This window comes from Pundamilia nyererei, unplaced genomic scaffold (genome assembly GCF_000239375.1).
Source record: "Pundamilia nyererei isolate P.nyererei 1_Seehausen unplaced genomic scaffold, PunNye1.0 scaffold00005, whole genome shotgun sequence".
Lineage (NCBI taxonomy): Eukaryota > Metazoa > Chordata > Actinopteri > Cichliformes > Cichlidae > Pundamilia > Pundamilia nyererei.
Genome location: NW_005187406.1, coordinates 875,194 through 898,995, shown reverse-complemented (window position 1 = coordinate 898,995; position 23,802 = coordinate 875,194). Strand labels below are relative to the sequence as shown.

At 39.9% G+C, this 23,802-nt stretch overlaps 2 protein-coding genes across 2 annotated transcripts in view; one reads left to right on the top strand and one right to left on the bottom strand.

Annotated features, from left to right (window-relative positions):
* Positions 1 to 5,889, top strand: part of itga3b (integrin, alpha 3b) — a 28,568-nt gene extending 22,679 nt beyond the window's left edge. The window contains exons 16-26 of the mRNA XM_005721645.1: positions 76 to 150; positions 245 to 324; positions 513 to 590; positions 981 to 1,095; positions 1,368 to 1,544; positions 3,381 to 3,515; positions 3,788 to 3,901; positions 4,323 to 4,421; positions 4,499 to 4,624; positions 4,704 to 4,856; positions 5,831 to 5,889. Coding sequence (XP_005721702.1) covers positions 76 to 150; positions 245 to 324; positions 513 to 590; positions 981 to 1,095; positions 1,368 to 1,544; positions 3,381 to 3,515; positions 3,788 to 3,901; positions 4,323 to 4,421; positions 4,499 to 4,624; positions 4,704 to 4,814 — 1,110 coding nt within the window. The 3' untranslated portion in view covers positions 4,815 to 4,856; positions 5,831 to 5,889. The remainder of the gene's footprint in view (positions 1 to 75; positions 151 to 244; positions 325 to 512; positions 591 to 980; positions 1,096 to 1,367; positions 1,545 to 3,380; positions 3,516 to 3,787; positions 3,902 to 4,322; positions 4,422 to 4,498; positions 4,625 to 4,703; positions 4,857 to 5,830) is intronic.
* Positions 5,890 to 6,003: 114 nt separating this feature from the next.
* ace (angiotensin I converting enzyme (peptidyl-dipeptidase A) 1) lies at positions 6,004 to 23,239 on the bottom strand. The gene is made up of 25 exons (XM_005721647.1): positions 22,548 to 23,239; positions 19,189 to 19,359; positions 19,012 to 19,099; positions 17,973 to 18,116; positions 17,659 to 17,850; positions 17,176 to 17,273; positions 16,847 to 17,016; positions 16,538 to 16,761; positions 16,110 to 16,254; positions 15,743 to 15,841; positions 14,624 to 14,746; positions 14,318 to 14,523; positions 14,044 to 14,180; positions 13,579 to 13,737; positions 13,111 to 13,198; positions 12,803 to 12,946; positions 11,365 to 11,556; positions 10,863 to 10,960; positions 10,565 to 10,737; positions 9,766 to 9,989; positions 9,530 to 9,674; positions 9,331 to 9,429; positions 9,004 to 9,126; positions 8,660 to 8,844; positions 6,004 to 7,940 (listed from the first exon to the last, which is right to left on the bottom strand). The coding sequence occupies exons 1-25, from the start codon at positions 22,779 to 22,781 to the stop codon at positions 7,738 to 7,740; spliced, it is 3,864 nt and encodes a 1,287-aa protein (XP_005721704.1). The 5' UTR covers positions 22,782 to 23,239; the 3' UTR covers positions 6,004 to 7,737.
* Positions 23,240 to 23,802: the final 563 nt, after the last annotated feature.

The following is a 23,802-nucleotide window of genomic DNA, read 5'->3' as shown; positions in this document are numbered from 1 at the left end:
ATGTTTAGCCACATCGCTGGTCATGTCAGTTCCTTAAAAGTTAAAACTAATTCTGTTTATTTCTTCTGTGTTTAGAATAACAAAGTTGAGTGCACTCTTCTTGATACAGTCATTTGTGAGGTGGGGAATCCAATTAGCAGAAACGAAAAGGTAGGTTTGAACAGGTGACAATTATTTTTATCTTTTTCTACTGGACAGTTGGGTTTGCAACAGTTCTCATGTGCTTGCATTGCTTTATTAATAGGTGTCTTTCCTGCTCAAGTTTGAGACCTCAGGAATCACCCTACACACACGAAAGATTGAGTGTCAGCTGCTGTTGTCAACGTAAGGACTTTATAATGTTGGTTGCACATTGTATTTTGTTCCTGCTTAATACTAAACAGGGAAAACAAGTCAATATAATACTGTTGTGTATAATAATTAAGTTCATTTTCTGCTTTTTGCATTTTTTTTAATGAAGTTTAAAATTTTAAGCTGTTTTAAGATAATGCACACTGTTGTAATTTCTCCAGTCTTAGTGAGCAGAGTGACCTAACGCCTGTTCCTATGGCCTTGCTGATTGAAAACACCATTAATCCAGTCTTCAGCTTGTAAGTCCCAATCGCAAATGTTTCATGACATACTGTATTTCAAATTCAAAGTAATGCAGGTATTTAGCACATAAACCACCTGATTACTGAGAGTAATCACAGGCATCATGGGACGTATATGCATTGCATTTACTATATTTCTTATACATCTGTTAGGTTAGGCATGTCTCCCGTGCCCCTAGAGGACTTTTAGGTTTTTTTATGTGGTTTTTTGGGGGAGGGTTCTTTGCTTCCTTCCATCAACCATCTCCCTAAATCGGTACTCGGTCATCAAAAAATCTGAGAACCCCTGTTGTACATAAAGGGTAGATAAATAAAATGGTCAGTGCATCATATTACCCTCCTTACAGTTTGTTTACTTACACTGTGTGAAACATATCTGTCTTTTAGCTTATCCAGTGAAAAGTCACAGGTGGAAACAGTAAAGTTTGGTGGGACAGTGATGGGCGAGTCAGCCATGGTCAACACAAGTGACGTGGGCAGTCTGGTGGAGTTCACCTTTACTGTGAGTCATCTTCACCACTCAGAGATTGTACATTGTATCTATAATGTGTGTTACTCACCCACATTTCCCTCATCCCCACCCTGTCTTTGAAGCCAGCACTTCAGAAGTTTAATATTGCGTCGGCTGTGGATTGTTGTGTCAGCCATGGTTTGTGGTTTAAGTGTGAGCAGGGGTGGATACTGTTTAGGAGTTACAGTCACCATGTTGTTATTTCATACCATCTGATGTATTTCACTTCTATTTTTAATGTTTCTGACTGCCTCCACCTCTAGATGAACACAATGGGACAATCGCTGCAAGACATAGCAACCCTGGCTGTGGAGTTTGAGTGGCCCTGTGAGGTAGCAAACGGCAAGTGGTTGCTGTACCTGACGAAGATTGTTGTTCAGGGGGATTCTGAAACGGAGTGTAAACCTCCTGGGAATGTGGTCAACATGCTTAACCTAACTGTAAGGTTCTTTTTAACACTTTTTGAAACGTGTGATATCTGTGAAGATGACCCAGAGTAAGACCAAAAACAAAAACTTAACAGCAACAAAAAATACACAAATCAAACTTTTAAGACATTCAAAAACTTGAGCGTCACATAAAAATGAGTCAACATCTATGCTAGCCTCTCTGTGAAGCCATACAGAGAGGCTAGCTGTACCTTCAATCCAGTTCAGTCTGATGCAACCTTATTTATAAAACACATTAAAAAACTGACCAAAAATATTAATTTCACACAGTAAAAACATAATTAAAAAATATACGCTTTACATACAAATAAACACTTCTATAACTCTCAAAATCACTAAGTGATCTGACGATGGATAAAGCTGTATATTTATGGATATATGTTTATCCAGTTTAAAATCACAGTTCACTTGAACTCCAAAGTTGATTACAGTGGGCTTAATATAAGGTTCCACAGAGCCCAATTTTGAGGCAATGCCAGCATCACTGGGTTTAAGTATCACAACCTCAGTTTTACTGTCATTGAATATTTAAAAATATAGAGCCATCAAGGGGTTTGATGTCCCTGAAACACTCTGTGTTTTTTAAAGACCTTTTTAGGGTAGGTAAATTTGATGATCATAAATATAAAAGTGTAAAGAACTGCCATGTCTTTTTAAAATGGATCCTAGGGGTAAATTGTAAAGGTAAAAAAACAAGCCTGGCCCCAGAATCGAACCTTGGGGAACTCCACATAGCAATCAGTGAAACTGGAAAAAACAAACAAAAAAAAAACAAACGGTGTACCTCGTTGAAACATGTCATGAGTTAAGTAAGTTGAGGGATTTTAATCAAAGAGTTAATTTCACTAAGCGTCTGTGACAGTTGTTAAAAATATTATCTACTTGGTTTTTTTCAGCTTTTACAGGTCTTTGATAACAACGTGAAGTTTTCCTTAAGAATATCAAAAAACAGTTGTACTTTACCTTTTGCTATTGATGTTCTGTTTTCCTGCGGTCTCATCTGACACTGCGAACGGTTTCATTCAGCCATTGTTTAGGTTTCAGTTTAGAACAGAAGTGACAGTGTCAAGAATAGTTTGACCAACGACTGCGGTATCTAAACAAGGAGGACTCCATAGTCTCTTTGGCAGTGTCAAAAGACGCAGAGAATTAAACAGCAGTTTAAAGGTAAATATATGACATATACTCTGAGTTAAATTCCATCAGCATCCAAATAAGCTAAAGTTCTTATGTTTAATTCACTTACCATCTTTATTTAGCACATTAGCATGCTAGCTTTTACTCATTAGCACTAAACAGAAAGTACAGCCAAGGCTTATCATTACATTTTTTAAACAAACATCAAGTACTGAACCATAAACTGTGAGATATATTTTAAACCCATGAACCTTACCTCTAAATACAATTTCTCAAATATTAACCTTTGAGAAATCCATTAGCATGAATTCATTAAGCTAGGTGGGTCATCAACTTGTTACGAGTGTTGCTCAAGCCGATGTCAGCATGAACTCAAGTCAGCGCAGTGTGAATAAATGTCAATTTTAGAAAAGTGGTGTGAAAATGGTCTTAATGCCAAACCACTGTTCAGAAATACATTTTGGAAAAAAACATCTGTCGCTACACACAGACCTCACAAAGCCCCAAAATAGAAAGCCATAGTGTATGCAGCCTATATATAGACAGCTGAAATGACAATGCTATTCTGAGAAAAATGTAATAATGTCTTTATCAAACCAGTAATTAACCCTCTGATGTAATGTCTCTGTCTCCTCTGTTTCCTCTTTTTTCTTCCTTTTTCTTTCTTCTTTTTTTTCTCCCATCTTGCAGTTGTCAGAGAGAAGACCTAAGCGTACTAAGCGACAGATTAGAGTTGAAGGTGAGAATGACGTGACCCATTCAAATATTATTGAGCCACAGGCAGCAGTCACACTGTCTTCTACTCCCAAAAAGAGGTACCAGTTGGTAAGTCCTAGCTTTATATTCCCTTAACATAATCATGCGTATATGTGTGACATTTGTATGTGAGGAGTCTTGTGTACAGAATTTAATATCTTTCAAAATAAGTGGACTGACAACCTCACACTGTGGCAAATACCAACGTCAGTAGCATTAACATTTAATATACAAATTGAGTCATCCATTGTAGATAATAGGATTTTTCTTTTTAAATCTAGTCTTAACTGTCAGTATCTGTTCACTCTCTAATAGAGTTTCTTTCTTATGGCCTGTTAAAGGATTGCTCCAAGGGGACAGCAAAGTGTGTGACGTTTACCTGCCCGCTGCTCAATGTTTCGAATTCAGCCACGATTTATGTCCGATCCCGGTTGTGGAATAGTACAATGTTAGAGGTGAGCTCCCCAGCTAATATATATTGTAGATTCATGGAGATTTTTTAATTATATATCAAGTGTGCTGTTAGATCTGGTAGGCCAAAAACTCACTTGGCAAGGTGCTGTGTAAGCTTCTTCACACTTTAACACGTTGTCTTCTATTCATGCTGTGTCTCTCTTGATCACTGTGATATCTGCTGTCTGTGTTCTTCTCTGGCATGTCCGTGCCTCAGGATTTCCATGTGTGCAAATAGAAGGGCAGGAAGGTGCTTCCTACCCACTCATGCTTTCCTTGTACACATGTGGAAGGAGTTTATTCTAGAAAAGAGCTATATGACCAAATATAAATAAGTGCAGATTGAAATAACAATCCTATTTTACTGTTTATGCCCTGACATTTGGGAAAATGTTCTGATGTTGTGTCTGTGTGTGCCTACAGGACTATTCTGATGCATTTGTAGTTGAAGTTAAAGGCCAAGCCACACTGAAGCTTATTAATAATCAATCAAACATCAAGATGGAGAGTCAGACGGCCTTGGTATGTGATGATGATGGCAGGAATGAAAATGATGCTTATGATATGATAATATATTACGTTCTTCACTTTTCTTGTAGTTCAAAGTACAAATAGAACCAGAGGAAAGGGTGGAGACGCCCTATGAGCTTCCCCTGTGGATCATCATCTCTGCAGCTGTAGCAGGAATTGCACTGCTAGGAATCATCATTCTTATACTATGGAAGGTGAGATTGTGTTTTATTGAGCTTTAACCTCTGTTTTGACACCTTAGTCTAACCCCGGAATTCATGCGCCTTCCTCCAGTGTGGCTTCTTCCAGAGAGCCAGCAGGAGGGAGATGTATGAGGCCAAGGCCCAGAAGGCTGAGATGAAGATCCAGCCCTCTGAGACAGAGAGGCTAACTGAGGACTACTGAGGCCCCATGTCTCCCAACAGCATACACCATTGGGGCTTTTGGGTAAAAACACCCCTTTGAAAGGATTTTTCTGTAGATGCTGTCAGTGACAGCACCGAGCTTGGGATGTGATTCAACTAACCACTTCGACTGCTTTCCTTGCAGGCTAACACTGCACTGTTGATCTCTGTATGGCTAACTTTTTTCACTGCTTCTTTTCCATCTTGGGGAGGATTCACATATACATATATACACTGCCTGGCTTTCCTTGCGCTGCTTTGCTGAATACTTGAGAAAAATAATGTTATAATAATAAAAATAATAATGCTATTAAGAGAGATGGAAGTTGCTTGCACAGCTTTTTGTTTGGCTTGAAACTGGTGACGTTTATGCTTGCTATAAATAATCACCATGTAGCATATGAACAAAGAGAGCTAACAGACAGCTAGCTTGTTTAAATGCTTATTCAAGCTCTGTTAGCTCGCCTTGGGACTGATTGGTTGATGCCACATCGATGATTGCACCAGCAACTCTTAGTGCATTCCAGATTAAGTTGGAAGATGGAATTTCAGAGTTTTCATCTGGAACACACCAAAGTAGCCAACCCTAACTTGACTAGATGGTGGCAGTGAAGAAAAACAGTAGCAAAAATGTAAAACATTTCATCTCTGCTGCCAACGTTGTGTATTTATGACTGGTTAAATAAATGAATGAATGGCTCTACCTTGCTAAGAAGCAGAACAAAAACATTTTTTACGTGCTTTTCCAACTTTACAACTGGAATGCAGTCACCTTGGAAGTGACATCACTCCCAAGGATTGACATCTGACTTCCGAGGTATCTGTATAAGAGGATATACCTTAAAGGAACACACACATGTGAATCCTCCCTTAATCAGCAGGGTAGTGCGTATTTCTGTCTCTGTCAGCGTGAATCTACTCAGCTTCTAAATCCTAAATCTTCTTCTTAAGCCATTAAAAAACTCAGCTCTCAAACTTTTTAATGTCACCTTCTTCCTTTCTTTTTTTTCCTGCTAGCTTGGCTTCTTCAAGCGAGCCATCTACTACAGAATAATGCCAAAACACCAGGGAGTGAAAATTCGCAGGGCTGAGCGTTATCAGTTCAATCTGGGGTTTCAGCCCGAGGAGCCACAGAAAAAGTATTGGATCACAAGTTGGACAGAGATGCAGCATTACTACTACTGAGGCCTTTGTTTTAAACCCTGAACTGCTCAGTGTCAAGAGGCCAAAAAACCCTGGGCTAGACTGAGCCACATGGACCAACATGGACCAACTGTGGATAGTGCATTCATTTTTTTTATTGGTTTTATTTTTTATAGACTCTTTTTTTGTGCAATACACTGAACATTTTGTTCCAGAGATTGTAACTTGTTAAGCGCTTGTGAATGTGCATGTACTTTGTACATTAGAAGCTGTGTCGCATACAAAAGTAACTGGTTTTGATTGTGTTGTAGGAGCTAATGTACTGAATTTTTTTTTTCTGTATGTGTATTTTTTTTATATCTTTTTTTCCCCTAAAATTTCTGAGAAATGTTGCTGGTCATTTGTTGTGCTGTTTCACACCGTGCCTATTTCCATATCTATTCTGAGTGTATATATCTTAATCTGTGATTGTAAATGTCCTTTCTGCTTCTATCACTTTGTGGTCAGGAGTCAGTGACTCTGTTAGGGATTTAATTCAAGATAAGCTGATTTGTAGATCATTTTCAACCCCTACACTTAGAAAATAATGACCAGCAGCCGCTCTCTTATGAGTGAATGTTCACATCAAATGTACCCTGACTTTGCGTTGGAATGGTTTTGGCGCTAGCCTCAAATGCATAAACAGCCCCAGCGGATGCACTGTAATTTCCTGCATTGAATTCCACAGCAGTGAACGCCGAAAGCAGGTTTGTAACAAGTTGAAAGCAATAGCTTCATGTCTGTGTGTTGATTTAGTCAGGGAGTATTATTTATCACATCATCTTAGGCTAATACATTAACATACATATCTAAAGAATGTCATACAGGGAGTCACAACACTGGATTAGTTTAGTAGGATGATGTCTTTGTGGAGACTTTACGATCCAGTATACATAGGTACGTATAAATTGTATATAGTAACAAGTTGCGTTAAATTGACTGTTTTAATGAATTTGTTTTCTCACTGTCACTGAGCTTTGTATTTTTAAAAGACAGTAAGCCTTCTCTTGGATTGTTTCTAGGCCTCTGTGGCCCCCGTTAAGGTAAACCTGTAATGATAGACTGCTGTTATAAGCCTGTTATTAAACAGTCTCTGATGGGACTAAGTGTTGCTTTACTGCTCCAGTGTGTGTTACCTGAGAGCCTGCAGGTACTGTGTTCTGTTGTGCAACTGTAGCCACTAAAGAGGTTGTATTGACTCTGTGAGTAAAGAGGAAAGGGCTGAAAACAGTGCACAAGCTCTTTTTTTTTCATCGTGTGGTGTTGCCTTTTTTTATGTTACTGTGCATTTTTTTTATTGTAATGAAATTGTTTTTAATAACTTTTGTAATTCATTCATGTCACGTCTCCAGAGGCAGAATAAATATTTAATGTCTTTATTGTAGAAATGCTGAGGATCCAACTTATTAGAAAAAAATCAAATATTCAGAAACACTTACACAATGAATGACTTTACAAATTTTCATTTTTTCATTTTAAAACTCTTCCTTCTTTAACATCAAAGCTTACAAATAAATTACAAAAACAAATTGCATGTGTTCTTTTGCATAGGCAAGTAAGGAATTTTGTGTTTTTGTGTATACAATAAATATGCAAAACTTGGTAGGCAGACAAAACATGAGGAGCAAATTTGTTCAGATGTTGTGCAGTACACAAAAAACACTGATGTTCACATTGAGGTTGGTATTGTGCCAGCTACAGTAAGTCAGGCTTCACTCTCGTCGTTCAGTCTTCAAACATGGCTAATCTTTTTGCTTCAGCTCCATAGTAGACAAGGACTTTTCAGGCTTTCTTGCCTTCCTGTACATGTAGGCCATAAGGATGGTGACCACCAATAGCAGCATGCCGAGGGCCAACAGGATCCACTGGCCGACTGTGGCAGCCGACCTGTTCACATTTAAACCCAGGAAATCCACTGTTTTAGCTTCACCTGTTGGAGATTCACCTGTTGGGGATACAAACATGTTTAAATGGTTGTTTTTCACTCAGCAATTAAAACATAAAGGGTACGTGTGCAGTTATTTTCAAATGGCTTCTTCTTGTGCTTATTTTGGAAAGCAATGGGGAAGAAACGTTTCCATCTACAGAGATCAGTAAAAGCTGCTTCAACAAGAGGCCCAGCAGTAGCTAGGTATTTACAAGAGCTATTCCTCTTCATACCAAGAGGTGGCGCAGGTTGATATGTCTTAATTAGAAAACTGCTGTTGTTCTGTGAGTAACAATGCACATGTGTAACAACATTTCTATGTTGGTACTAGTTTCAGATAATAATAATGAAAGATAATAATGAAATTAATACTTTTAAACAGCATTAAAAATCATTTCCATACTAATTCATTTAGTTTTGCATCTAGTTATTGGTTTCATAATTTAATCTCTCCAATAAGAGATGCGTTCACTTTTCTCCACTATCCCTACCAGGGCCTTTCTTTCACTTTCTTAGTAATGTTTTTATCAATTCAATCAGAGTGTGTGCATTGTAAAACAAAATGAGTAGGAGATTCATTTCAGCTGCAGCAGAGGAGAAACACACACACAAAGAATTCCCATGTGTGTTTCTTTTTTTTTCAGAGTAGGTGTTCAGAAACGTTTGGCCTTGACTATGGAAAACTTATTAGCAAAGTTTTGATGAGTGAATACATGTATGTGTTTCTGTTAACATACTAAAAGGCTTCCAGTCGTAATCTGGCCACCCGCGAACATCATTGTTCTTGCTGTTCTCCTTCTCAAGCCATTCAATGAGAGGTTGGAAGTACTCCATGAGTGGCTGGGCACTCATTTTGGACTCGCCAGTGATCATAGCCATAGCCTCAGGCCAGGGCTTGCTGAAGCCCAGCTTCATTACATCACTGAAAACAGCAATAGAAAGGTTAGAGAGAAGGTCAGAGAAGACTAGGATAACTAATAAGGATGTCTCGGATAAACAATTAAACTGCCAGTGCTGAAAACAAAAAAATAGCATACATATGAGCGTCTCCACTTGCGTGTGTGTAAGTGTGCGTACTAACCCTAAGAGCTTTCCAGCTTCTTTGGATTGGTAGATGTCACAAGTGTATAAAGGTCCATTATGCTTGGCAGCATTACACAGAGCTTTGTGGAACTGAAACTGGATGATGAAGCTGACAAAATACCTGATTGAAGATGATAAAAAAAAAAAGTAGGGTCAGCACTATGCTCAGTGTACAGTTGTGCTACTGCACAATAGTAAGATCATGTTGTGTTCCACAGCATATTTATCTTATCAATCATGATGAGGTGATGAGTATGGAATCATTTATCACTTATCGGTGATAAAATATCACATGCGTTTGTTCTTGAGAATCAGAAAGCCTTACCTGACGTAGGGAACGTTAGCTGGGATGTGGAACTTTGCACCTGGGTCAAAGTCCTCCTCAGTGCGTGTTACAGGTGGGCACAATCCCTGGTACTTCAATCTGCAATACAAAGAAAAGAGGCATGCATGCTTGTTATAATTCCTTAGTGAATCATCATCTATGAATGCAATAAATGCAATTTCTGTGATATAAACTTTACCTGAGGTTCCACCATTCTTTATTGTACTCGGTGTGTGGGATGCGTCCATCAAACACCTTCCACCTCCATTGGTCCATCAGGTAGCCGAAAGGTAGGAAGGCAATCTTGTCAAGTGCAATGCTCATCAGGAAGTTGATGTCACTCTCTAAATGAGGTGTTTATCAATGCCAAAATCATATGCTGTAATACAGCAACATGCATTCAAAGATTTTGCTTTTGTTGCAAACATCACTCACCATAGTTGTTCTCAACCTTGTCCAGGAGGCCGATGCTCTGCAGATGTTTGGGTGTCGACACAGACAAGGCAAGTACATCTCCAATGGCCTCATGAAAGCCGGGGTTGGCTCCGTCACGGAAGGACACGGGCTGGTTTTTGTACTGCAGGAAATACTGAATGTGGCCCATCTCGTGGTGCACGGTGATCAGGTCATCCATTGTGACAACAGTGCACTGCTTGATCCTGGAGAAGCAACCAAAGAAATCATTAGAGCAAATTATGAAAATGTTTCAAAGACAAACTCATGACTCCACCTCACACAAATAATACTAATAATAGACATAGTAAACATATATAGTTTATATGTTCTGCTAAAACAATATCCAAAGTAATACAAAAATACCCTTTTACTTAGCCATGCCTATCTTTGCCTTCTCAGAGCCAATAGTTTTTCTTTGAGGACAAACTGTGGCAGCCCAACAGGAAGGAGACATATAATATAATCTCCAACAGTTTGGAAATTATATTAGAAATGATCAAGGGTTGGAGAAGATTTGAGGTGGATGCCACAGTGGAGCAGCATGTTAGGGCAAATGAGGCTCTTACATTAGCTGAACATGCGTGAAAAGAAGAAGACTATAAAAGTTTTTCGTACATGCCATCCCATTTCATTATCAGGCTTCCTCAGGGAGTGCCTTTGTTAAGTATCATATAAAGATTCTGAGATTTTACTGATATTCTGTAAGATTTTGGTAAGGCTTCCAGGCTGCTACGTGTCTCTTGATTCTAGCTTGAAGGGGAAAAAGGTTAGGCTCAACCTGAAGTCTTTTCGGTTATAGAAGTCCCACGCAGAGGCGTGGCACACCACCTGGCGTCCATCAGACGGCTTCTCCAGCATAGATTTGTTCCAGAATTCCGGCGGCATTGGCTCCAAACCAAGTGAGGTGAAAAATTTGTCAGATTCCTGAAACATTCTGATGGCATCCCATCCCTGAGTGAGAGAAATGAGAAAGACTGTAAGAAAAGATGCTTGCATATGTTTTCTGCATGCTTCCTTGGATTTGGAAGTGTGCAGTAATGGCTTTAAAGCAACGGCTGGTTCATGCATCCATTCACCTGCTGCACCATGGCTGGGGTGGCGTCGACCTGTGTAGCGTCTGGGTAGGGTATGACCAAATCCATTATGCCAGACCACGTCTGTGCCCACATGTTGCCTGAAAAAGAGAAAAAACAGTACTCATGTTCCATATTTTTAGTCTTAAGAAGTCAGGTAGAAGGTCATCAGCTGTGCCAGTGTTTAACCAAGTGGGATTTAGGACTGTGAGTCGCTCCAATCCCTGACCATGTGGAACTGTCACACACAATCTCACGCTTGATGCCCCTGAAAGCAAATTAAATCTTGGCTAAATCCAAACGCTTCTACAGTCAACGACAGAATATGAAGGGGCTACTCTCAGACATAAAAGGAGAGTTGTGTCTATAGTGTTAGAATACTTGGGATTCCAAAGTGAAACGCTGGCTGAAAAGTGGTTCTGTCCTGTGACCTTGCTATCATCAAAAAAACGAAATATCTGAAGTCCACATAGAGCCTCGAGTGCAGTCAAATCGCATTACTTACCAAGTAAATGAGCAGGAATAGGCCCCTTTAGGTTGATATAGTTGGAGCCATACTTATTATATAGACCCCTTCGAACATAAGCATGCAAGTTTAGATAGAGTGGCTCCAGCTCCTTCCACAGAGTCTCCAGATCTTCTTCAAAGGTAGGCGTTTCATACAGGGAACGCCAGAAAGCTCCATTATCAGAGTGACCTACAGAGAATGCCAGAGAGAAACACCTTAATACTAATCAGAGGAATACTTTAAACATCATCATGTAAAGTGTTTTGATTTGGAGAAGTGATTTATTTCATATTACTGGGGTGTCAGAAAAAGGCTGCTGTTTATTTGAGAGTAAAACATTCACCTAGCATGTTGCATAATCCAACTATTTTTAGTAAATAATTAACAGTATATATAGTTCAAATCTGCTGACTGTATAGCAGATATCTTTTTATTAGGTCTTCATTTCCTAAACACTGACAAGTAATGTGTAATCTTAAACTCTATATAAGATAAAGTGTGTTTTTATTACTATGTAACGTCAGCCGCCTGGTGTGATAATACATTCTGCTGTGTCACTGCAAAATGGAAAAATCTCTTTGATAAAATACCTGACAGGACAATTGTTTAAAAGACAAATTGTTTAAAATTTTCAGGCTCTTTTAGGTAAAGAAAAAGAAAAACCTTGGGTGTGATGAAGCTTAGGACTCTGGCTGAGGATAAGTGCTGTGGAGCAAATGATTTAACTCCTGGTCTTGATAAAATGTGAATCTGTGTGCGACAGTTTACTGCAAATCCTTATATGTCCTCATTGTTTAGATATACCATCAGCCAAATACCCTGTGTGTACACACAGCTCTGTCACTTTGGAGATACTGTATATATACACACACACTTTGTTAGACACACTTGTTCAGCTGCTCATTAATGCAAGCGCTTAATCACATCAGCCAGTCATATGCCAGCAGTTCATAAAGACATGATCAAGACGGCCTGTTTAAGTTTAAACTGAGCATCTAAATGAAGAAGAGAGGTGATATGAGTGAGTTTTCAATGTTGTAGTATTTATGAAACTGCTGACCTACTGGATATTTCCCACACAACCATCTCTGAGTTTTATAGAGAATAAAAGCAGCAGTTCTCTGGGTGAAATGCCTCTCTGAGGAATGTTTCTAGCACTTTGTTGAATCTCTGCCGAGGAGGCAGCTCTGAATGCAAAAGGGGGTTGAACTCGGAACCTAACAAAGTATCTGGTGAGTATAAATATGATGGACTGACTAAAGCAGTTCCTTGACTCCACTTATTTATACTAACCACACTTTGACTGCCATGCATCTGAAATAAATCTGTTCTATAACTGCTGTCTCCATCAAGGCCAAACTTTTGAAAGTTTTCCAGCAGGACAGATTAATGAAGAATCTCACAGTAGGAGTAAGATTACATTTAAATGTCATACCATTTAGTGTGGCAGCTTTGTTGGCCAGTTCAACATATCTCTTATAATCCTGACGGAGTACTTTGCCAGCAGCATCTCGCCATCCTTTCCAGGCAAATAGCAGCTCATCGTAATCCCTGGACTCTGCCATGATCTTCTGGAGATCTGAAACAGATTTTAAAATATTTCATCATGCAAACTTTGCTCACTGTATACTCTCTAAGGCAGTGTGATAATAATTGTACTATTTAGCCTTATCACGTGTATCAGCTACCAAAAGCCATTATTTATCTGGAAGTCAATCTGCAGCATTTTTTCCATAGTCATACCTGGATCCAGAGGGAGGCATTCATTATTCTCTCTGCAGACCTCAGCCACGCTGTACTTGGTCTCCATGTTGGACAGGAGCGTATTGTACTAAAAAGGTAAAAAAAACAAAAACAGACTACTTTTGATCCAAGTGAAATTATTAGCAGGTTGTGACATTTATTAAATGTATCTGACAGATTTCTACAGCTGCTCTGGAGCCAAGACCTCATCAGATAAATGCATTTCTTTTAGAATAGAGTAGGGTTATTTGCACCTTCCTAAAACAATGCCAACATATTCACATTGGTGCAAGTGGGGTCAAAACAAAGAGACATTCCTTTAAATATATTTCATGTATAGTCTCTGATTGCGGTAGCTTATATTCTCCCTCCCTTTTGCATGTCCATCGTTGTTGAGGAACACTTAGAGGTGTTTTAAACATCAAGCAAGCAGCTCTGAATACTCTCACACAGGAATTTCCTTCACACCTCTTCCAGTTCTGCAGAGGGGAGCGCAGCCCTCTCGATGTCACTGAGTTTTTTAATGATGCGTTTGACCGAGCCATCTTGGAAGTCAGTGGTGTCGTATTGACGGGCCTGCAGTCCATACGTCAAGGTGTGTGCTGACATCTCCAGGTTCTTTTCAAGCTAAGGAAGAATAATGAATAGCATTTATTTTATATTAAACAATTTTCATTATATGCCAATGAAAGCAGGATGGATGGATGGATGGATGGATGGATGGATGGATGGATGGATGGACCAGTGTGTAGGTAATTAGAATCATGCACACACGCATTTATTAGTGACACATTAACTCAATCAGTTATTGATTCATTGACACAGTTTGATCAAGAAAATTCATTTTATTGATTCAGCAAAACTATGAGCAGAGCTGGTGCTTGAGCATGGTTAAGGTAATCTCCTTTGAGCTGGTTGGTCAGTGGGCCTCACCATTGCCTGCTTATTGGCTTCATTGATGTCGGTGTTGTACTTCCAGGAGGCCTCAGTGTATGCATTCCATACCACCTCAGCTGTACTGTTGTACTCTTCCAGAAGCTTCTGCGCATCAAGCTCATCTGTGTTCTTGTCTGTGTAAACAGGAAAAAAGAAAGTCAGTTAAAAATAAGTCACCGAACTAATGTTTCATATGTTTCTAATGCTGCCCACTTGTGATGACATTTATAAGATGTAAATAATCTTTGTTGTGCTCAATCCGGTAACTTACCGATATCTTCTGGGTAGCCTTCAGGCATAGGTGGGACCCAGTTGAAGTCTGGCCATCCCAATGTCTCATTCACATTTTGCTTGTTCAACCACTCAATAATTGGCTCAAAGTACTTCATGAGTGAGCTGGCATTTAATTTATTAGTGCCTATAGCATCCTGGAGCACAACTGGCCAGCTTTCAGATGAGCCGGCCTGAAGGACTTTCCTGGAGGGATAAGAGTGAAATTGCATTGCATCTTTATTTTTTCCCCCATAAGCCATTAATTATAATCCTGGTATTTAACTTGAAGGTATAATCAGCTCACTTTAAAATGGCTCCCGCCTCCGCAGACCGGTAGATGTCACATGTGTGCAAGGGACCTGTGTGCTTGGCTGCTTCGCAAAGTTTTTCATGAAACTGGAACTGAAGGATGAAACTGACAAAATATCTGCAGGGGGGAAAAGAAAAGCTTTAACTTTTGCAAATGAAGGTCGTATACCGAACAAGGTAAAAGAAAAAAAAATTAAATGACAGAAAATAATGACTATTTAGAGGATACGAATTATGTAAATTATGTGTTTGAGGCCACACATATGAAAGCTCTGCAATTTTTTTCTGTTAAAGTAACTGTGTCTGTGATTTTTATTTCCATCTCCTAAATGAAACCAGATGGAGTCAGAGGATTTTCTCATACCACCCCAGCTTCTGCTACATTTCCTGCTATTGTAGGCCCGTAGTATTGTTTTAAAACCGCAAGAAAGTGCTGCACACAATACCATACTTTCAGCTTGTCAGGCATTGTTGCATGTTCACTGCCTTTACTTCAGCCACAGAGTTGCCCTTCACACAATACCTATTATTAAGGCACTAATACAGTACTGTGCAAAGTCTGCACACATGGAAATGCAGCACACAAGGCAAAAACATAGTTTGTGTGCTTCGAACAATGAAAGTCAATATTTAATATGATCGTCTTTATTCTTCAACACAGCCTGAACACAGAAGTCTTCAGGAATAGTTCTCCAAACTTCTTCTTGAGAGACATTCAAAGCTCCTTTTTGGATGTTGGCCGCCTTTTGTTCTGTTCTCTGTATAGATGATCCTACTCTGCTTCAATAATGTTCATGTCCGGACTCTGGGGAGGCCGATCCATGACTGATCTTGTTCCATGTTGTGGTTTTTTTCTATCCCGGTACACTTTTAATGTACTGGCAGTGTGTTTGGGATCACTGTCATGCTGAAAATGTAAGTCATTGCAAATCTATAACATAGTATTACACGGTGGATTAAAGATTTCATAATTCCAATAATACTGACAAGATCTCCTTGTCAGACTGGCTGAAATCCAGCCCCAAACCATGACAGAGCCTCTATCGTGCTTTACAGATGGCTGTCCTGAAAATATCAATAATCCAATCGATCGTCTCCATCACAGGATGCTTACCTGATGTACGGCGTGTTCCCAGGGATGTGGTATTTTGCCCCAGCATCAAAGTGCTCCTCTGTACGCCTGGTGGGTGGGCAGATGCCTTGATATTTTGTTCTGTTTTAGAAATAAGAGACAGGTTAATCCAGCAAGACCCCTGCTCTAATAATTACCAGTTTGTCACATGTCAGTCATTGTAATTGGCAATCGTTTCCCTCCAAGATGAATAAAGCACTAACTTTCTTGAGTCTATGCTGGTTGCCTAGCACCCAAAGATGCCTTTTGTTACTCGACTATAGGCTTATCAAGAAAACCATTCTGTCCAAACATATTTCACAAGCAATTCTTTTAACTTGTACAACAGTTTCTATGCATAACCTCCTACCTGAGATACCACCAGTCAGCATTGTAACGCTCCGGAGGGGTCTTTCCACTAAAGACATCCCATCTCCAGAGGTCAATAAGGTAGCCAAAGGGAAGGAAGGCTATCTTCTCCAGAGCCATTTTTAGCAGGTAGTTGGTGTCAGTTTCTAGAGAAACACAAAGCGTCATTTAGTAAAACCAGACAAACAAACAAACAAATAGGATAAGAAAGATATTGATATAAGAATTCATCTCAGTTGTCTGAGTGTATAAAAATCGGGATTTTATTACACTTCTGGTATTAGAGTCTTGGGGATAAATTACACAGTGTTGCAGTGTTGCTTCTAAAAGATGCCCTTATACGGAAGCCTTCTTAGTTATGGTACTGAAGCCCACCAGAAGGGATGTTGGTGGTATGGAAAGGTTTTATTTCTGTGTTCATGCTATTACCGATGTCAGATGTCACAGATTCCAGAAGATTAATGGTTTCCAGATGCTTGGGCGTAGAAACCGAAAGGGACAAAACATCACCGATAGCCTCGTGAAAACCAGGGTTGGCTCCACTGCGAAAGCCCATAGGCTTGTCCTTGTACTGCAGGTAATACTGAATATGTCCCATCTCATGGTGTACAGTGAAGAGCTGTTCCATCGTGACTGTGGTGCACTGCTTAATTCTTAAATAGGGAATGCAATGTGAATAGAATTTTATGTTTTATTAGCAATGAAAAATATGTGAAGCACAACTAAAATTCATTTTACCTGAAGTCCTTGCGATTGTAAAAGTCCCAGGCAGACGCGTGGCACACCACCTCTCGACCCTGAGGCTTAACCAGCATGGATTCCTCCCAGAACTCCTCAGGCATCCTCTCCAAACCCAGAGAGGTGAAGAACTCCTCGGCCACACGAAACATGTGTGTGGCGTTATAGCCCTGCGAAGTGGAAACAATCAGGCTAGTCGCAATTAATGCTGTTTGACAAAATTATTTGAATTGCAGTGAAAGCTTGATGGTCTGGAAGAACCAGAGAATGTTCTTTCCCCTCCTCCTTTAACCTAATCTAGTTCCATAAAAGCTTCCCGTCCTACTTACTTGTCTGACCATTTCATCAGTCACATCAATGTTAGGTTTGTCAGGAAATGGGATCATCATATCATAAATGTTGTTCCAGGTCTGGGCCCACATATTTCCTGGGGGTGAGGAGGAAAACACACTTAAGCAACAGTTCTGACTTACTGTGTTGTGGACCACTCACAAGCACTGTAGGAAATGCCTGCTGCAGCATGTTTATGCACAGCAGTGAGATAAGAGCATTATACTACTCCCATGGTGTGCCTGCATCCTAATTCTCTGAGCTTATATTGGCCATGGCATATGTGTTTACTACAGATGATTAAAAATTACTGTTTATGTTAAAGACATTAATGTTAAAAATAAATACATCGTAATAAATTACAAATTAAAGACCACCCTGCCCTTTCTCATTTTTTGCTATATTTTTTTGGCCAACCAACTCCTAAGTAATGCATGCATGTACATGTAGCTCATATTGGATGGATACTGCATGCATTTTACCTAGCAAGTGAGCAGGGATAGGTCCTTTAAGGTTGATATATTTGGGGCCATACTGGTTGTAGAGCTGGCGGCGCACAAAGGCGTGCAGATTCAGGTAGAGCGGCTCAATGGTCTTGTAGATTTCTTCCAAGTCCTGCCTAAAAGTTTTAGTCTCATACCAAGAGCGCCAGTCATCTCCAGTGTCCTGAAATCCTGAACAGGGCAAAAATGTTAATGTGGTCATTTCTACTTCTGTGTCCTCACTCTGCTTTGCTTCTTCTTCCCTCCATTAGGAATCTCCTGCTCGATATCAACAGCTAGAAAGGAGTACTTACCATCAGCTCGCGAGGCTTTGTTGCTGAGCCCCACAAAGCTTGGATAGTACTGTTTGAGTGGCACGCCTGACGCATTGTGCCAGCCCTCCCAGGCATACAGCAGCGTCTTGTAGCTCCTGGAGTTAGCCATGATCTTTGTGAGCTCTTTAAAATAGAAATGCAAAAAGATGTGGAAAAAGTGTCACAATCAGGAAGATGCTAATCCGGTGCATTACACTCAAAAGCTTCAGGTTTTCCTGAACACATGGTGATGTGCTGGTGGTTAGATTTCTGTCTGCTCGCGTTATCACAGCAGGAAGACTTGTGATAATTCAGTGTTATTTTGACAATTACTTAAACCAACAATTTTCTTCAAAATCCCAGAGAGAGGAAATGAAGGTTCAATTCAATTCAATTTAATTTTATTTATATAGCGCCAAATCACAACATAAGTCGCCTCAAGGCGCTTCATTAGGTTAGGAAAAGGTGAGGTGAGCTACACAGAAAATGGCAGGGAGAAGCGACACCTGGAAGTTTTTGTTATGATAGAGACAGTAGTGTTTTTGTGAGGGGAATGCGTCATGGAGTAACCCAAGATGGATGATTTCCAAGAATAAGAAACCAATAACAGGGACTGCACCTTAATGAACACATTTACTTATACAAACAAAAAAATTGTAGCAGAACTAATTGGTTTTGCACTCTTGCCTCACTGTTACTTTATGAAGTTTTTGCCAGCAAAGCACAAAGGACTATTGTTCACAATTAACACTGCTGAAGTTAAAAGCTACCCATGTGTTTTTTCTCTAGATTTTCACTCAACATAACCACAGCACTTCCCCCTGAGACCTCCCTGAAGTGAATATCCCCATCCTGCTACTTTTAAAAGCTGATAAGATCTTAATCGCTTAAAAGTGTTTTCTTCCCCGGGCATCGTTGACTTGTTCATATTCTTTAACACTGCCTTGTTTCGCCTTGAACGTCTTAAAAATTCTTGCATCATATCATTTGCTTGTCTTGTTTGATCTTCAAAACTGAGCATTTATTATAGTGAACTCACCAGGTTCCAGACTCCAGCTGATGTTTGGCTGTGGGTGCACCTTAGATGTCGAATAAATATTGTCCATGGTGCTCAGAATGGTGTTATACTGTAGAGAATTTTTTTTAAAAAGATACAAAAGAGTTTAGCAGTGTCACAAACATGGTTACCGACTCGTTAAATATCTGACAGACAAACCTCCTCTCTTTCTTCCGGGAGAAGGTTGGCAGCACCGAGTAGCATGATCTTTTCCATCAATTTTTTGTCTTTAGGGTCAGGAAGGGTGTTGAGAACTCCAGAAGAGAAGACCTGCTTAGCCTTGATCCCCCATGCCTCCACGAATGCCTGTTCTTCAAGAGATGCACTTACCTAAAGACAAAACAAGGTAGACGTAAATGATACGGCTACTAAATATTTTAAACAGTGCATTGATAGGTCTCTCAAGAGGTAGCAATAAATAATAATTATCAAAAATGCTTATGGCATGTGTTTTTTTAAACCATGAAATAGCCAAAGGTGCAGGGTCATTCTTTTTTTTCCTTTCTTTTTTTTTGTAAATATTTGAATTATTGATATCTGTCAAGAGCATAAGTGAACACTTGAGAAAACTCAGACTTGGTGAAAGTCTCTGTTGAGCTGTACTGTAGGAACTAGCTGTTGGCACAAAGTCATACGGGGTTGGACTCTTATTATCAGCTTGTTATAACACATGCCAGTTTTTTGTGAAGACTGTTATCCTCCAGAAAATGAAAGGACGGATCAGTTTTACAAGCTGCTATTATAGACCAGAGTGCACTTTCAAAGCAATGTAACTGCCAGCATCCGTGTAAAACATATCTTATGCAACGCGGGTGTCTTTCTTCATCTTGCATCATGAGTCTGCAATTCATTTTTCCGTGGACCCACGCGAGAAACTGGGACTGTTGTGGAGGGCTGCACCAACTCAGTAGGACTGAGTCCGGCTTATCGGTGTGGCCCTCCACAACAGTCCCAGTTTCTCGTGTGGGTCCTTGGAAAAAAAATGTATTGCCCAAGCAGCACAACTACAGTGGCATACTGAAATACGCAGTCAAACTACTGAGCCTGAATTAAAAAGTGACCCCCACATAAAATAAATAAATATTTATGTTTACAATCTATTAGAAATAAATAATCAAATGTAAAAATAAGAGCAATAGCCTACATTTAGTCTCCCTTAAAGAATCATGCAGATTTCTTGAAATTTGCTGGATGGCTGAACATGGAGTTTGATGCAAGGATTTAAGCTAATCTTTATCATTTCTACCTTTTCATCTAATGTCATCATTTTTCCAGTTCTTTAACCATTTGTTTTACCAGCCTTCTGTCTTTGTCCCGTAACTGTGTAACTAGAATATGTCTTCAAGTTGCTGGTTTATTGATAGCTGTAACAATACATCTTCCCCGTGGTGGCAATAAAGAGCTCTACCTATCTACTGAGCAAGTGCTAAGTGAAATAACCCTTGTTCAAGGATAACATCTCTAAAAAGAAAAAAATACTATAGCTACTCAAGTCCACATGCTTATCTGCTGCTCCAGTAAGTGTCAAGAGCTTCTTTTTATAGCAGTCATGAAGACATAGGTCATGAACAATAAGTCTCAGAAGAATGGATGCACTCAAGGCCGCTGTGCCATTCAACACTCATTTGCTCCTCTATGCACCTCTGATTTTTTTTGTAAAGAATTCCTTTAATGGTGTTGCAGCTTTTTATTATTTGTAGTAGGTGTAGAGAAAATCAGACTTCTATAAGTATGAAAAAGATTACAAAATAATTGCACACGCATATTGATGCAACCATTATTTGCGCCACACACATGCTGACAGAACAGTAGCTTCTCACAAGTAATGTTTCCACTGTAAGCCTTTCTTATCTGCTTCTTTAGCAGCCTTCCCTAAAATAACAGGCTGCAGGAGAAGGAAAAAAAACAAAGAAACGGTGCGGCTGAGAAGCATTAACTCTGACCTTTGTGTTCTACCTCTCAATCTCTATTTTTCTCCATCATTTTCTCTCTGTAAGCTTGCACTCAATTTCTGCTACATTTATATATTTTCTATTAGTAATAAATTAGTTTACAAATTAATTTAATTTTACCTTTTGGAATGAGCTGTCTCACCTATTATTAGCATTTAAACTGATTACAGAAATACAGTCTTTACATTTACAGATATTTTTAAAACATCTGCATCTCAAAAAACACTAATGTTGAAGAAAAATGTGCACTAAGTTATGCAATATTTTCTATAATATGAACACATACAAGTAGCATTGAAAAAAGAAACTCTGTATGTTTGTAATGAAATGGATGCCAAAGCCTCTGATTTTGACATCTGCTGATATCTAACTTTTTTTTCTATTTGATCCTCTCCACATACAAAAGTTTAACTTGCAATGACAATCACCTTTGCATCCATTGAAGCTACAAGTAAAGTGTGTTTATGCACATATTTGCATTTTGTGAACGATCATTGTGCAAATATGACTTTTCAAAATATTTAACTGCACAAGATTCGCTGAGCAGCCCATATTGCAAAATGTCTCTGTCAAGCTGACTGGTTGCCAGATTAGACGGAGTTCTATGCTCAGATTCACTTTGATCCTTCTTTTAAAAAAAACTCAGAGGAGGAAAATATGCTCACGCGCAGCATGTGCGAGGCTGCTTGTCTTTCACCTTCCATCACAAAAGCAGGCTGCGGAACAAAACACATTCTGTAGATTGACCCTGTTCAAGGAGTTCAGTGTGGGACACCTGTTGTGTGTGTGTTTGTCAGGGAAGTAGTGTTCAAAGCCTAGATAGTTTACCAAATTCCTGTTTCAACAGCTGTCCAACAGGACTTGGATGTTTGACTATTTCATGGGTGTGATTTTTCCACACCGCAGCAGCTTTGTTGGTTTCTGACTCCAGTCTCACTGTACTTTTCTGCTGCCTTACTGGCTTTATCGTGTCCCTAAGCTTTTAATGCAACTGTTTCTCAAACCTGTGGTAACATGCAGTTTTAGAACAATTGCAATCTGATATTAACGTGTCGCAGCTCCCTTCTAAGAAACACATTTTGAAATTGCTTTAAAAAGGCATTTTACTGGCTGCAAATATTGCCACAACGGGCTATAAAGACTACTGGTGTGTGCAAAACTACATTTAGTAGAGAGTGCTACCATAAGGACAAAATACTTCAAGCAGAAGAATCATAAAGCAAACAGTTACTCGAGAAAAAAGGCCAACATAAAAGCAGGCAAGACCCATTAGAATTATAGTTTAAAGACATTCACACCACAGGCATTCAGATCTCATTTATTTTCCAGTAAAGCGCAAGCAGAGTTGGCTGCGTTGGGAGGAAACTGAGCATGCAATGCTGGAGAGAGATGAATAGTAGTAATCTCCAAGTCAAGCAGAGCTGAGTTCCCCAGAAAACTCTGCATTTCTGGTGACAAGATGCTAGTACTGACAAAAGTGATGTACAGTGGACAATGAAACATCAGCATGAGAGCAAGAGTTGGCCACCGAGTTGTCTTGTGAGCTCGAGACTGCAGATGTCTTACCTGAAGCTTTGAGTTGTGGTCTGTTATGTTGGTGTTGTAGTTCCAGCTGGCAGAGACACTGTGGAAAAACACCTCCTCGGCGGTGCTGTTGTAGTCACTGAGGAACCTTTGTGCATCACTGATGGTGTCTGAATATTCCCCAGGCAGCCAGCTTTCTGGCAGAGCCTCAGATTGCCCAAAGACTGGCAGCAGCAGCAGTACTGACCACAGAAACCTGTCCAAACCAGTACCCATGGCTAGCCCCCACCAAGACACAGTGGAAGCTGTGAAGTGAAGTAGTTGAGTGGAAGGGCTAAAAATACACTTGCTTCAATGAAGTGAGAGTACACCTTCCCCCTGAAGCTGTTGTCTCATCCACTCCTTCACTCGTCCCTTCTTTGCCTCCCAGCCTGGCTGCTGGTGAAATGCACAGGAGTCAACGCAAGCTTCTTTTTAAGTGCCAGTGTAACCCAGCCCACATTTCCCTGCAGCCTTCCCTCTTACTACTTTACACCACTGAACAAAGTACCCCATACACCCCCTTCCTCTGTAATTTTCTCCCTTCCCTTGTTTCCGCTTCTGTTCACCAGCCTGAGAGGATTTGGATGGCTGGCTGATCAGAAGTTTCGGTAACAGAGCAAGATGAGATACAGACTATGACACACTGGTGCAGTGTGCCTGCCTGCTTGGCAGTGGCTCCTCACTAACCAGCAGTGGAGTGTCTGGGAGGGACTCCACATACTTTGCTCTCAGTTTCCTCCTTTAGCTCAGTCAGGAGGGGGAGTTATAAAGACAGGGCAAATGAAAGAGGGGATAAGGGAATGAAGCTGGAGGGTGGGGGGATGGCAGGACTCTGGAGAAAAGGACTGAGAGATCAGCAGAAAAAGGAAGCAAGTAACAAATAAATGGTGAGCAACTTCAGTTGAATATTGTGGTCAGTGTGCATCATGATCATTATGTTCTTGGTTCCCACACATTCATAACGCCACTGTTTAGATTACCTAGAATGAGGATGTTTACACCACTCAGGCTATGCGACACAACTGCAGTTAAGTGTACAGTCCCACTATAATGTAGCATGTAACAAGCCTTATTTCACTGGCTGTTGCACAGCAACCGTCAGAGCAATTTGTGCAAAACCATAATAGTGGAAGCTTATTCAGTAAAGGGGAAATATTCTGAGACATTTCTTTTCTCTAAAATAAGAACCATGTGCATGTGTTCCTGCCATAATTGAGTAGACAAACCAAATTCACTGAGTTTTTCTTCATCCCAA

What these genes read in the sequence shown, in the direction of transcription:
- ace (XM_005721647.1), bottom strand. Translation starts at nt 22,781, where the DNA reads ATGGGTACTGGTTTGGACAGGTTTCTGTGGTCAGTACTGCTGCTGCTG. An exon ending in ATCTGTGACATCTGACATCG is followed by an intron (nt 16,255 to 16,537) that starts GTAATAGCATGA and finishes GTGTTTCTCTAG; the next exon opens with AAACTGACACCAACTACCTG. An exon ending in AAGCCAATAAGCAGGCAATG is followed by an intron (nt 13,738 to 14,043) that starts GTGAGGCCCACT and finishes ATTCTTCCTTAG; the next exon opens with CTTGAAAAGAACCTGGAGAT.